This window comes from Rhinatrema bivittatum, chromosome 7 (genome assembly GCF_901001135.1).
Source record: "Rhinatrema bivittatum chromosome 7, aRhiBiv1.1, whole genome shotgun sequence".
NCBI classification, from domain to species: domain Eukaryota; kingdom Metazoa; phylum Chordata; class Amphibia; order Gymnophiona; family Rhinatrematidae; genus Rhinatrema; species Rhinatrema bivittatum.
The window spans coordinates 298,442,732-298,456,969 of NC_042621.1; the positions used below are offsets into that span (position 1 = coordinate 298,442,732).

The following is a 14,238-nucleotide window of genomic DNA, read 5'->3' on the forward strand; positions in this document are numbered from 1 at the left end:
GAACCAGCCAGGAAACTAAAAGGCAGATTTTAAATGCCCGGCGCGCATAAATTCCGGCTTTTATGCGTATGGCCGGGCCTTTAGCGCGTTGGGCGAATCTTCCAAGAGGCCCGGCCACGCACGTAAAGGCCGTTCTACGCTTGTGCCGGGCCTCTTGGAAGGGGTGGGCCGGAGGGCGTGTTTTGGGCGGGCCAGGACAGCGCCATTGCTTGCTGTCCTGGAGCCTTGCGCGCCGGCCAGCTGCCAGCACACGAAACTTACTTCAGCTCATGAGCTGAAGAAAGTTGACCCAAAAAGGTAAAAAAAAAAAATTAATTTAGGGGTTGGGGAGGGAAGGGGAAGGGGGAGGGTAGGGAACCGGGGAAGCCCACAATGCGTCGCTGTGCGAATATGCACGTGCGGCCTGCCGATTTTATAATATGCGCGCGCCGGTGCCCGCATGTTATAAAATCAGCACGTCCTTGTGTGCATGCCAGGAAGCGCGCGCACCTTACAAAATCTACCCATGGATATCTGAGCAGAAACATTCTAAATGTTTGGATAAAAACCCAAGTGGACATCAGGACTGATAACTGCTTCACATGAACACCATATAATCCACTTCTTTATTCAGTCTTTGTGGGTAAACTGTCTTTAATTTATAGATTCATGCCAGTTTGGAATGCAGTAGGGCTAAGTCATAAGGCCCTCCTCAAATATTGTAGTCAGGTTTGTCCAACATAGAAAATATAAGGTCCTCAAAAACATGCTTCTCAGCAAAAAATGTGCAACTATTGGATTCTATTTTCGTACATCTCAAGCAACTACAATATTCCATGATTTGTTGTTTCAGTGCCCTCTTTGTTTTCCCAATATAAATGAGTTTATAAGGACAACTGACATAGATCACACCACTAGTAATACATCTGGTATGTCTTTTTAACTTCTGTTTCTGCAATGAAGGAAATGGTAATACATCACCCATAAAAGATTTTTGACGTACTGAACAATGCCAAATGAATAGTGGCCAGAATTCTCATCACTCCATCCCTCAATTATGTCCTTTGATTCAAATAAGGAATGTACAGCTTCATAATTGAGATTAAGATCTCTTTTCAGTGAAAGTGTTTTAAATCCTGAAACACTGGATGTAGTTGTAAAGTAGAACAGTGTTGTTTAATAGTATGCTGAATCGGGTAGGTATGGGATGAATAGAGTAAAACAAAACCGGGCATGTTTCCAACAAAGACTTTTTGGATGGTTCTTTATTGGCCCATCTAGCTCTTGGGTAAGCCCTTTTGACAATCCTTTAAGGATATCCTCTTTCATAAAACCTCCTCTTCATATCCAGTGCTTATGACTTGAGTTCTTTGGTAGTAGAATATAACCTACGCAAACGTAGAAATTGACCAAAAGGCAAATTCTCATGTAGTCTCTTTGGGTGACAACTTATAGAAATATAGAAACATGATGGTAGAAAAAGACTGTATGGCCCATCCAGTCTACCCCTCTGCCCAATGAATTTAGCTTTATAATTCCCATGGCTCCCTCAGAGAATCCCCTGTATTTATCCCATACTCTTTTGAATTCAACTGCTGCTTTTGTCTCCACCACCTCAATTGGAAGGCTGTTCCATGCATCCCTGCCCTCTCTGTAAAGAAATATTTCCTAAGATTACTCCTGAGTCTACTTGCTTTCACCCTCATCCCATGACCCCTCCTTCTAAAGCCTCCTTTCCATTGAAAGAGGCTCTCCTCCTGTGCATGGAAACCTTTGAGATATTTAAATGTGTCTATCATATCGCCTTTCCTCTAGGGCAGGGTTAGCAAAGCTTTTGAGCCATGGGCCCTCCCCCCCACCATCTGCCATTCATGCATTTGGTTGGGGCCACCCAAGATGGATTTCTCAATCTCTTTCTCTCTACATATATATGTGTGTGTGTATATACATTATAAATACATATATTATAACTATATCTATGTATATATCTATATATTGTTTATGTGTATGCATATATATACACACACATTCATGAAGGGTATTCAACAGGCAGCCACGCTGCCAACCAGTGGCTCAAAACTCCCATTTTGTATCTCCTCAAATTGTTCAAGTTGCTGAAAAGAGTAAACTCACACATCCACCAGCACAGAGAGGCAGACACCCTGTGCCCAGAGAGACACAGAGAGAAACAGATACTTTCTCATTGTTTGGGCAGGTCAGTCCCAATTAGTGGGTTATCCACCTCTATCAGCTGATGGAGACGGAGCAAAAGCTGATGTCCAGCCCCGACATCAGCCCGCCAGTATTCTCCATCTCCAGCAGATGGTGGGACATTCATTTCCCCAAAGGGAAATTATGGTTGGGGAAATGAATGTCCCACCATCTGCTGGAGATGGAGAAAAAAAAGAGAAGTTGGAAAGGAGATATCAGAAGGACAAGATGTTTATGTAGCACCGCTTGCCTCCTGAGGTGATACCGTGCATGCCCTCCCTCAGTAGAGTGCCTTCAATCAGATAGCCTTGACTGGCATGGATGTGAATTTGAATTAGCAGTTGCAGGTCGATAGAGGATTGGCGGTGAAGGCTTTAGTTCTCTCCCTCTGTAACCGGGACCTGTTCCTGCTCTCAGCTAATGAGGACTGAGCCCAGGTAAAAGTTTTTTACTTAAAACACAAAACAAAACAAAATAGCGAAGAGGAAGAAAGCAGGAGCAGGGTCTTTTTCCTTGACATTCTGCTGTCCCGCTCACATCTCTAGGGAGTTCTGTGAGGTGAGGAGATAGTACAGGCACAATGGATTGGAGTAGCCATTTGGCTAGGCCCCACTCCCAAGCTTCTCCCATTTTGGCTCATGGTAGGCCGCAGGGTAGTTTCACACATTTTTTGCTTCAGGCTCTCTGGGCGCACCTGCGCATCCGTGTGAGCATCTGTTTTCGCTGGTGCGTCCAGTTTAGACGCACATCTTGTGTGTCCAGCTTTGGCGTTGGTACTGGGTGTCCAGTTTGATGAGAGGCCTAGGCACGGGTTCTTGGATGCACATTTATTGTGCATCCATTTTAAGCACAGCCTATATGCATGGTTAATCTAGGCGTGATCCTTTCTCAGTCTGCATGCTTACAGCCATGGCACCCACAGTAAAGAAGCCTAAGCACCTCTCTCTTTGTGCTGCATGCCACATCAGGGCCATTCAGCTGGGGCTTTCCTTAAGCCTGTGTCAGCGCTGCCTGGATGCTCGGTGAGATTTACCACCTCCTGATTTTGCCAAGGATCGTCCATCTCCTCGGTCTGAGCGGAGTGGGACTGAGGGAGACATGATGGGGGTGTCCTCTCCCTCGCTTGCTCCATGGGTTGAGTCCTCAGGGGACACTAGCTCTCAGGATATTAGGTTTGAGTCTATGGGGCCTGGAATGGACCCCATCTTCCTTTTCCTGGGAAGAATTCTTCCAGGCATTGCAGACATTTCTACAGGCTGGTCTGAGTCTGAAGTACCCACTAAGGTAATTCAATGTGCTCCGAGTGATCCTCCGCCTGCTTCCACGGTCAAGCGCAGTGCAGTCTGAAAGAGCTCGAATGTGAATGGATCGTGATGATACTAGTGATGATGGAGGTGGCTCTTCTGGTGAGGAAGAAGATATTCCCCCAGATTTTTAGCCATATAGATGTCTTCTCTGTTTCTTTCAGAGAGATGAGTTGCTGGGTTTGATCTCTCAGACCTTGAAGACCCTCGGAGCGGCTGGACCTGATTCCTTGGGGACACAGAAGGAAAGATCTTATGTTGGTCACCCTGTGAGAGGCTTCTTGTTTCTTTACCCTCCTGGATCCAGTCCAGGAGTTGATTGATCTGGAATGGAGTGCACCAGAAGTGTCTTTTAAAGGATACATGTTTTGGTGGGTTTATACCCCTTGGATCCACAGAGGGTGGATGCCTTGGTGTGTTCTGTCACAAAATGTACCATCATCCTGGTAGAAGCAGGTGCAGCGATGTAAAGATGGTGAAGCAATGTGACAAGGCGATAGCTAAAGCCAGAAGAATGCTGGGCTACATAGAAAGAGGAATAACCAGTAGAAAAAGGAAGTGATGATCCCCTTGTACAGGTCCTTGATGAGACCTCACCTGGACTACTGTGTTCAGTTCTGGAGTCCGTATCTCAAAAGGGACAGAGACAGGATGGAGGCGGTTCAGAGAAGGGTGACCAAAATGGTGGGGGATCTCCATCAAATGACTTATGAGGAGAGGTTGAAGGATCTAAATATGTATAGCCTGGAGGAGAGCAGTTGCAGGGAAGGAATGATACAGACCTTCAGATACCTGAAACGTTTTAATAAAGCACAATTGACAAACCTTTTCCTTAACGAAATGAAACTCCAGGGAGGACGACTCAGAACCAAGGTCAGGAAATATTTCTTCACAGAGAAGGGTGTTGGATGCCTAGAATGCCCTTCCGGAGGAGGTGGTGAAGACAAAAAGAATGAAAGATTTCAAAGTGACATAGGATAAACACTGTGGATCCCTAAAGGGTAGAGGATGGAAATGAAGAAAAGAGTACATGGGGGTAACTTGCTGGTGTGGCGGTTACTACCCTTAACCAATAAGCCTTCATACTATAGATGCAACACCATCATTGTTCTCTGCTTCACCGGCAGGGGAGAAGAGGAAAAGGGGAATTAGATTCAGACAGCAACCAACAAGGACATTAAATTTTGTGATCTAGGAAAACAAACATGGGATAACTTGCTGATGCGGCTGTTAATATCCTTAATTAATAATTCTTGATACTTTTGATGCAATTTCAACATTGCTCTCTGCTTCAATGGCAAGAGGTAATTCAGACAGCAACCAACAAGGTTGTTCTTTCTGGATGGGAATATACAGATATTTATTTATTTATTTATTTATTTATTTATTTAACATTTTTATATACCGGGCTTCATGCAGAATTGCATATCAGCTCGGTTTACATTGTAACTGAAAAAGACATGCATGAAGAATGCAAGTTACATAGAACAGGGACTTAAAACTTGGAACAGAATACATGGGTAGTACCTATGCCTCTGTCAGATCCAGAGACATAGGTACTCCCCTGCTTGAACAGCCATTATGACAGAGTGTGACTAATGGATGTCTGTTCACACCCTTGAGATCCAGCATGGGCCAAAACGACCCTTCCTTCTTAAGCACAGCAAAATAAATGGAATAACGGCCCATATTTTGCTGTAATTCGGGAACCTGAATCACCGCTTTCAGATTCAACAGCCATTGTAATGTCACTTCCAATTCTACCTTCTTCTGAGGGGAGTTGCATGGAGAGACCATGAAGGCATCCGGAGGAATGCAAAGATATTCTAGAGCATACACGTTCTGAATCACTTTGAGAACCCACTGATCCAAAGTAATCTGGACCCACCTGTGATAAAAATAGAAAAGGCACCCACCTATCTCCTGCACCAACAGGCGCTTTCCTGCCATGAGCCTTTTCTCTGTATGACTCTGGGTGCGGTTCAGCTTTGGACTGTATCCTCATTTTTGCCAAAAGTGGCTTCAGACTTTCATTTGAATCAATCCATTTCCCTGCCTGCCTTGTACTGGGACAAAGATGAAGCCGAGTATTGTCTTTGTGTTCCTTGGACTAAGATACCCCCCTTTGCAGCTGTATCACTAGTCAGATTGGACTGGTTCAGATCAGGTTGACTGAAACTTGATTATGCTACATCATTCATGCATAGAGCAATCAGAAATCGGTGTCATGTCATTTGTAACGCTGCTTCCAACATGATGGCTTCCAAACTTGGAGAGAAGCAGCTTTCAGACTTTTATTCAGGGTTGTTGCAAGGTGTAGGCAACCAGGCTGATGGCCTGGGCCTGTGCCACACTGCTCTTTTGAGCTAGATTGTGAGCTCACATTTCCAAAGGAGAAGAGCGGTCTGTTTTTTCCAGTGACTGCCTGCATTTTTATGAGAAAGGAAAAGTAAACATTTAGTGGTCAATACACTGAGCAGACAGAGAGCAGGAAGTTACCCGGGGCAAGTCTGCCACTGAATATACTCACCTATATTAACCTGGTAAAATTACCTGTGATTCACCTGAGCAGACTTTAACTCCCTAAATGTATATCCTGATAGTGCTGAATGCTGGCACTACCTGAATAAACTTATTCTATACCGGCTAAATGTCACTTGCATTAAAAGTTACCTGGCTAGCGGGTTGGGAAACTTAAATCTCAGAGTTTGTTTGAGTAACTTAAAAGTTATGTAGAAAAACTCTTTTCAATATTGCCTTCTCAAAATAAATAAAGTGGGTATTACAGGTTTTATTTTTAAAGATTTGAATGTTAGTATGATTTATTTAATTTCCAATGAAATACTTTCTTGGCAGCTATAAAAGAATTTAGAATAGAAATTATTATTCTGTAACACTGGTCTGAATCTAATATTTAATGACATTTTTTGGAACTGATGCCTGAAACTACAATAATTATTACTGGAAAACTTATTTCTTATCCTTTGCCCATAAAACTTAGGAGTTAGTCAAGAACTATGATGGAATTCTGAAAATTCTATTTTAGGATGCCTCATAATCCCTTGGAGGAGGACTTTTTTCTCATAGTCTGTGCAGGGAAACAGATGCTAGGTGCAGTCAGTCCCACAGCCTTTTCCGTGGCTTTTCTTTTCCAGGCTAGCCGTACCTTAGGTTGAAATATGTGATGTGTTTTGCTTTATATGGACAACTTTTGCTAGTTCTGTTTCTCAGAACCTAATGAGGATGAAGATCTGCTATTACCCCAGACAGTAATGATGGGGACAATGAGTGCATAACATGACCTTGTAATCAAACTAATCTTGGTTTCTGTTTTCTTGCTTTAATTTCTAGCTAAGCACTAATGTAAAAACATTTTGTTTAATAGCATTGATATTTCTTTTTCACTGTAAGGGGGAAATTTTCAAAGGGATTCTCTGCAGCTAAATGAGTAGTTAACCATAGAGAAAACATCTTTGAAAATTGCCTCTTCCTCCCCCCGCCCCCCAGCCCTCCACACACACAGCAGGGAAAAGTAAGGACACTGCGTAGAAACCACCGTGGAAAGTACACAAAGGGAATTGAGTTTTAGCTTCCCGCTGATCCTTCTGGTGTGGATTTCACGCCTGCAAAGGCAGGTATACAGTTGTGCTCATAAGTTTACATACTCCTGGCAGAATTTCTAAGCAGGTTAGCATTTTAAGAAAACATGAGCGATCAGACAAAACATGTCTGTTATTTTTAATGTGTTTCAAAGTAAACTATTGTGCATCACAGAATTGCACAATCATTAAAGAAATCATAGCAATAAAGGAAATAATAAAATGGTCCTGTTAAAAAGTTTGCATACCCTTAGCTCTAAATGTCCTGTATTGTCCCTTTTTGCACCAGTGACGGCTTGCAGTCTTCTGTGATAGTTGTGAATGAGGCCCTTTATTTTTTCATGTGGTAAAGCTGCCCATTCGTCCTGGCAAAATGCCTCCAGATCCTGTAAATTCTTTGGTTGTCTAGCATGAACTGCATGTTTGAGTTCTCCCCAAAGTGGCTCAATGATGTTGAGGTCAGGAGGCTGTGATGGCCCCTCCAGAAACTTCACGTTCCTCTGACGCAGCCACTGAAGGGTCAACTTGGCCTTACATTTTGGATCATGTTGGAAAGTCCAAGTGTGCCCCATGCCCAATGTCCTGGCTGAAGAATGCAAATTATCTTTCAATATTTTCTGCTAAGATGCTACATTCAACCTGCCATCAATTCCAACTTCCTTGTGCCACTGTAACTCACAGCCCCCCCCCCAAAACAGCAGAGATCCACCTCCATGCTTCACGGTAGGGATGGTGTGCTTCTCTTCATTACGTTTATGGTTGTGACCATAAAGTTCAGTTTTAGTCTCATCACTCCAAATTATTTTTTTCCAGAAGTTTTGAGGCTTCTCTAGGTGCTGTTTGGTGTATTATAAGTGGGCTTTTTTGTGGCGTTGGTTCAGCAATGTTTTTTTTCTGGGAACTCTACCATGCAGCCCATTTTTGATTAAGTATCTGCTTATTGTGCATGCTGAAACACCCACGCTTTTTTCAGAGAACCCTGTATTTCAGTAGAAATTGCTTGTAGGTTTTTCTTTGCATCCCAACAAATTTTCCTGGCAGTTATGTCTGAAATCTTTCTTGGTCTACCTTGTTATTAACAGAACCCATAACTTTCCACTTTTTAATCAGTTTGAACAGTACTGCTTGGCATCTTCAAATCTTTGGATATCTTTTTATATCCTTTTCCTGATTTATAAGGTTGAACTACTTTTTGCTCGCAGATCCTTGGACAGTTCATTTGCTTTCCCCTTGCTTCAGTAACTACCAAAGTCAGTGCAGCCCTGGATGAAATGTACAAAGGTTTCTCAAAAGCTAAGAATCTCATTGACTATTTATACACAGACACTAATTACAATCAGACAAGGCATAGGTATGGATACCTACCCTTTATTGCCATCTCAGCCTGTGTGTGTCAACTTGAGTGTACATTATTAGCTCAAACATTTAAGGATATGAACATTATTTCCCGTATTGCTATGGTTTGTTTAATGATTTTGCTACTCTTTAAAAATAACAGACACATTTTGTCTGATCACTCATGTTTTCTTAAAATGCTACACATTTTACAAATTCTGCCAAGGGTATGTAAACTTATGAGCACAACTGTATATGTACCTGCAGTCCCTGGGCCTGCAAGCACCGCATCTCAGGGAGTCTGAAAATTGTTGCCTAAATAGGTCACAGACAGAGCAGTTAGGTGCTGTTGTTTCTCTGGATTTATTCTAAGTGAGACAACGTGTATGAAACTAGATGGCTCTCCCTTTCTCAGCCTTGAAAAAACTTTGTGTGGCTTTATCATTAATTTTTCATTTCATGTCTCAATCCACATGGGGTTTTTTGGCCTGGCAGTTTCCTTCTGCTCTGTTGGGCTTTCAACTGAATCAGAATCCGCCTATTTTTTAGCTACGGCACCTTGAGCCTTCATTTGCAACTGCTTGAGGGCTTTTCCCCCTGTTCTTATATATATTTCAGTGTCGGTCCTTTGTTGATGCCAATAATTGTTGCTTCCACTGAGTCTGGCCACTAGGTGTCAACGCTGAGCAGTGAATGAATATTGCCCCCTACCATGACCATGGGACCTTGGCCCTGGCTGGTCTGGGGATCAGAATTTTGGTCCAGGAATCAAATCCAAGTTCATTGCATTGCAGCTGTTTGTTTGATTATAGGAGCCAAAAAGATTTGATGATGCGTCATCCATTTCACTGGAACTTCAAGGGCTACCAGTGGAAGCCCATATCAGGTTTAAATTCTTATTTTTGATATTCAGATGTATTCAGCAAGGCATTCCTAAGTATTTAGCTGATTTGGTGAAGCATTATGGACTGATAGAGCTTTGTGCTCTTCACAGGAAAAGGCTGCTATTGCTTCCTGCCTGCACGAAATTAAATTGTCTTAAACACATTCCATGGCTTTCAGGTATTGTGGACCTAAGTTATGGAATGATTTACCAATGGAGATGCAATTAGAGTTGAACTCTTTAAAGTTTAGGAAATTAAGTCATGGCTCCTTATCCAGTTTCTTGGTGATTTTTAAGGGAGAATCAAAGTCTTTTGTTCTTGCAGATTAACTGATGTCCTTGGAGAGTGAATGTAGGGGTTGGATTTGAGATTCACATAGGTCTGGTTTTATTGTGCGAATGATGTAATCTTTAGTTTTAGTTTTATAATATGGAAGTGATGTCATTTTTACTTTGTTTCGGGCAGAGTGGCTAGTTCATTTTAATTTTGTAATATACTTTAATTTTGGGGTCTCCAATGAGAGGCATAAATAAAATGTTATTAAATAATTAAATAAGGTAGTAGCTTTTCTTCAAAACCAACAATCCAGCTGAGTTATTGTGAGACCTAATATCCTGCTTTCTGCCTTCTGATGTTCTTCCCTATCACTTGCAGCTCAGAACTGCACTGGACTGCGCACGTGTGGGCTGTGTCTGGAGCAGCCTGGGTGCGGATGGTGCAATGACCCCAGTAATACAGGGAAGGGACTGTGCATTGAAGGATCTTCAAGAGGACCTATGAAGCTCCTTAGCAAGGCTGCAAGCGAGATGGCACTTGAAACCAACCTGTGCCCCCGTGAGAAGAACTATGAGTGGGCGTTTATTCACTGTCCAGGTAAGAGATTGCAGCTCTCATTTTTTTTTTAGTTGTTTCAAAAAATGTTTTTGTGACATTGTGTACACAACAATTTTCACATAGATCAATATAGACTAGAAAAGCCAAAAAAAAGCATAAGGAAAAGACAAATCACAGTAAACACAAACCTTATTTAAAATTCTGTAGCAGATGTTACCAATTTGTTTGAAATCTTTTTATTAAATTTTCTAGACAAACCTTCCAGAAAAACAAATACACGATGGTGAGGCATTTCTGCGTACCACCATTAGAGAAACAGAATAGTGCATTACAAATAACATAGTCTATTAACACACAGTACCCATAGCAACTCTCCCCTCCTACAGCGACCCTCCCCAGAACCTATTTTTCCCAACATCTCTCCCCCGCAAAGGGCAAGCATTATTATTAACGTACAAAACTCCCTATCTCCAGTCACATCTTCCCCTGTTTCTGCCCCCAGTCGTTCTCTCTTGCCAGACAGAGGGCCTTGTTCAACACAATTGTGTTTTTCCATAGGCCCAGAATGGGGAAAATCTCTTTTTGAATAAGGCGCCATGTCTCCTATCCGTGAGATGACAAATTGTAAATAGTGATTTATGCATACGAATTGGCTGTCTGACAATTGCTCTGTCTCTAGCACTTAAGTATTGCATGGTTTGTCTGGTTCTGTCTATTTGATGTTGTAATTTGAGTGTTTTCTGCCTGTAATACTCTGTGAGCTTGTATGTGGGACTAGCGAACAATAAAAAGACAAAATAAGTAAAAGTGTTCCCTTGTTTCAACTGCTTTTAGAGGAAGTATTCCCGGGGGGTGGGAATGAACACATGTAGGTTCTATTTTCACCTCTCCATGTGGTGTTTTCCATGGAAAAGGTAGATATAAATTGCCACTTGATCTTGGTACCCGTGCCATGTTTAAAGAGAAAGTACGTGCCCATTTGAAAATTGGTGCAGATAAAAAGGACCCTCAGATTTTGTCCCACTGCAGAAAGTTAAACAAAAGCTCCCTTTGTACCTAAGTCATTTGATCAGCTTTCTTAAAGCACTCGGCATCCAGAGTTGTCTTACACTGGTTTAAAGAAAATCCAGTTTTTATGGAATTTCTTACATGTATTATTCACTCTGACAATGAATTCCTCATGGGACATGGTTTTACGTATCAGATCATATGTTTTCTCCATTAAAAAGGAAAAGGATCGGATCAAGGGGCCGATTCTCTAAAGTGCACTCAGTTTACTAGGGTGATGGGCGAGCCAGACGTCGGGATGCACTTTACTGAATGGGCTCCATAATCTCCTTCCAGTGCCTTAGAATCACACCAGGGAGAGAGCATCTCATCTTTCTAACCCTAACTCTAGCATGGGTACTTGAAGGATAAATACAAGTTCACAAACTTTGTGAAGCAGCTTGATAACTAACTCTGTTTAAAGTATCAGTGTGGCTGTTTTATTTCTATTCTCTTAGGTCATCTTGAAAAATCGCAATGAAAATAGTTAAAAATAAAAAAACAAACAAACAAACCAGAACATGGCTTGTGTTCTGAAAGCAGTGTGCAAGTGCTTTGCCCATCTCCAGAGCTGTTTGTTCCCCCCTCCCCCCATCCCCACTCATCAAAGACCAATGAAAAGTAATAACCATTCAGGAAATCTTCATTAGGACAGTGCTGAGTGACAACCCATACATTTCAGATGTTTGTTTCCTTCACACAAGAGAAGGTGAAAGCTCACACCTCTCGCTCCCCATAGTGAAAGTGATTTATGGCAACAGAAGAAAAATAAAATAAAAACAATCAGGAAAGGACGAGCTATGCGCTTTTGTACTTTCTTTTGTTGTGTTTCAGTCTTCTGTTTCCATTTGTGTAGTTGTGTTTTTCATATGTAATAATCACAGTGTTCTTACCAACCATGCATCTTCTGTGAAATTGTAAAGGACACATGTTTCAGGCGAGGGTCCCTAGTCACCAAGGAAGCCCTCTGTGCAAAATATACACAGAGGTTCTCCATGCTGTGATGGGCATCACTGTGTGGCACTTCTTGGGAAGGGTGTGTGGGCAAAAGATGATTTCAAAAAGTACTTTTGGTTTTTGAAGGAAAAGCAAATATGTTTTCCCAGCATTCATGACACCAGAATCCCAGCTTCCCAAATGGCCTCGAAGCCTCTCCTTTCCCATCAATATCTGTATCTAGCCTTATCTGTATATCTAGTGCTAACGTTCTCTTACTCTCTTTATCTGATATTTATGGTAGTTAATGCCATTCTGTGCAAGTTACCCCCATGCCTTCTGTTAAGGGTAGTAACTGCCACTCCATGCACATACCCCCCCTCCCCAATACAGAAATGTTACAGCTAAAGTTAATATAATTTACCCTAGTAGTTCTTTCTTGTCCTCTAGTACTGTTTTTATCTTCACTATCTCTTCTGGGAGGCCATTCCAGGCATCCTCCACTCTCTCTGTGAAGAAATATTTTCTGATATTGGTTCTGTCATCCTGCTTGGATTTTCATATCGTGGTCCCTATTGCTACAGATTCCTTTCCAATGGAAAAGGTGTGAACTTTGTACATTATTAACACCTTTCAGGTATCTGAATGTCTGTGTCATGCATCTCCTGCTTCCTGGATATGCATGTTTAGATCCTTCAACCTCTCCCCATATATCTTCTGATACAGACCCAGACCACTTTGGTCACCTTTCTCTGGACCACTTCCAGCCTGTCTCTATCTTTTTGGAGATACGGTCTCCAGAACTAAACACAGTACTCCAGGTGAGGCCTCACCAAAGACCTGTACAAGGGCAATAACACCTCTTTTTTCCTGTTGGTTATTCCTCTCCCTATGCAGCCGAGAATCCTCCTCTATGCAGCAATGTGACAAACCACTGTCCTGTCACATTGCTTCGTTGCTTTCAGATCTTCATACACTATCACTGGTCCCTCTCCCCGTCTGCACATTAGTATTTCACCCCCAATCACGTACAGTTGTTTTGGATTACTGCATTCTTTGACCTTCAGTCCTAGCTGCCAAACCTTCAACTACTCTTCAAGCTTTCTTAAATCTCTTTTCATTCTCTACTCTTTCAGGCATGTCCACTCTGTTGCAGATCTTATCATTATCTGCAAAAAGACAAACTTACCTTTCTAGCCCTTCCACAATGTCACTCACAAAGATATTGAACAGGACCAGTCCCAAAACTGTTCCTTTAGAGCAGGTTCCATTTACCATTACATACTGTCTTCCCTCAGTAAACAATTTGTAATTATTCCACCACCATGGTACCTATTCCCAGGCTTCTCGTTTTATTCATCAGCCTCCTGTGCGGAACTGTATCAAAAGCTTTGCTGAAATCCAAGAAAATCAAATTGCGTGCTCTTCCTTGATCTAACTCTCTAGCTACCCAATCAAAAAATCAATCAGATTTGTTTGGCAGGACCTTCCTCTGGGGAAGCCATATTTCCTCAATTCCAACAACCCACAAGATTGTAGATAGTTCACTATCCTTTCCTTTAGCAGAGCGTCCATCAATTTTTTCCACCACTGAAGTAAGCTAACAGGCCTATAGTTTCCAGCATCTTCTCTTGTACCATTCTTGTGAAGTGGCACCACCACCGCTTTTCTCCAATCCTGCTGCCTCACTCCTGTTTCCAGGTATCTGTTGAACAGGTCCTTCAGCAGATCTGCCAACACATCTCTGAGCTCTCTTAAAGGCTGATGTAAAATCTGTTTGGGAAAAATGGCCACTCATGATTTGAGCGCCTGCTTTCCTAACAATCGTTCATTCACCTCTCCTGGGCACATGATGCAGTAAAAAGGAGGTGCTAGAGGTAATTGTGTGTGCCTAGCACCTCCTCGGCATCAGGTGCCCAAGAGAATTGGCAATTTTACGAGCATCCATGTTCCTCACCCATGCACAGCCATGGATTAGGAAAATGGACCCTCGTAAATTGAGTCTCTGTTTTCCTTACTTGACCACCGGCAAGACATTTTTCTTTTTTTTTTTTTCACGTTGCTGCTTTCAGTGGTTCCTCTGACTTAGTGTTGCCACAAATATTAAGC

General features: G+C 42.2%; 1 protein-coding gene across 3 annotated transcripts in view; it reads left to right on the plus strand.

Moving 5' to 3' along the window:
• Positions 1–14,238, plus strand: part of ATRNL1 (attractin like 1) — a 2,205,421-nt gene that overhangs the window by 844,030 nt on the left and 1,347,153 nt on the right. For all 3 annotated transcript variants that reach the window (XM_029610472.1, XM_029610473.1, XM_029610474.1), the window contains exon 18: positions 9,967–10,185. In XM_029610472.1, the coding sequence (XP_029466332.1) occupies positions 9,967–10,185 (219 nt within the window). The remainder of the gene's footprint in view (positions 1–9,966; positions 10,186–14,238) is intronic.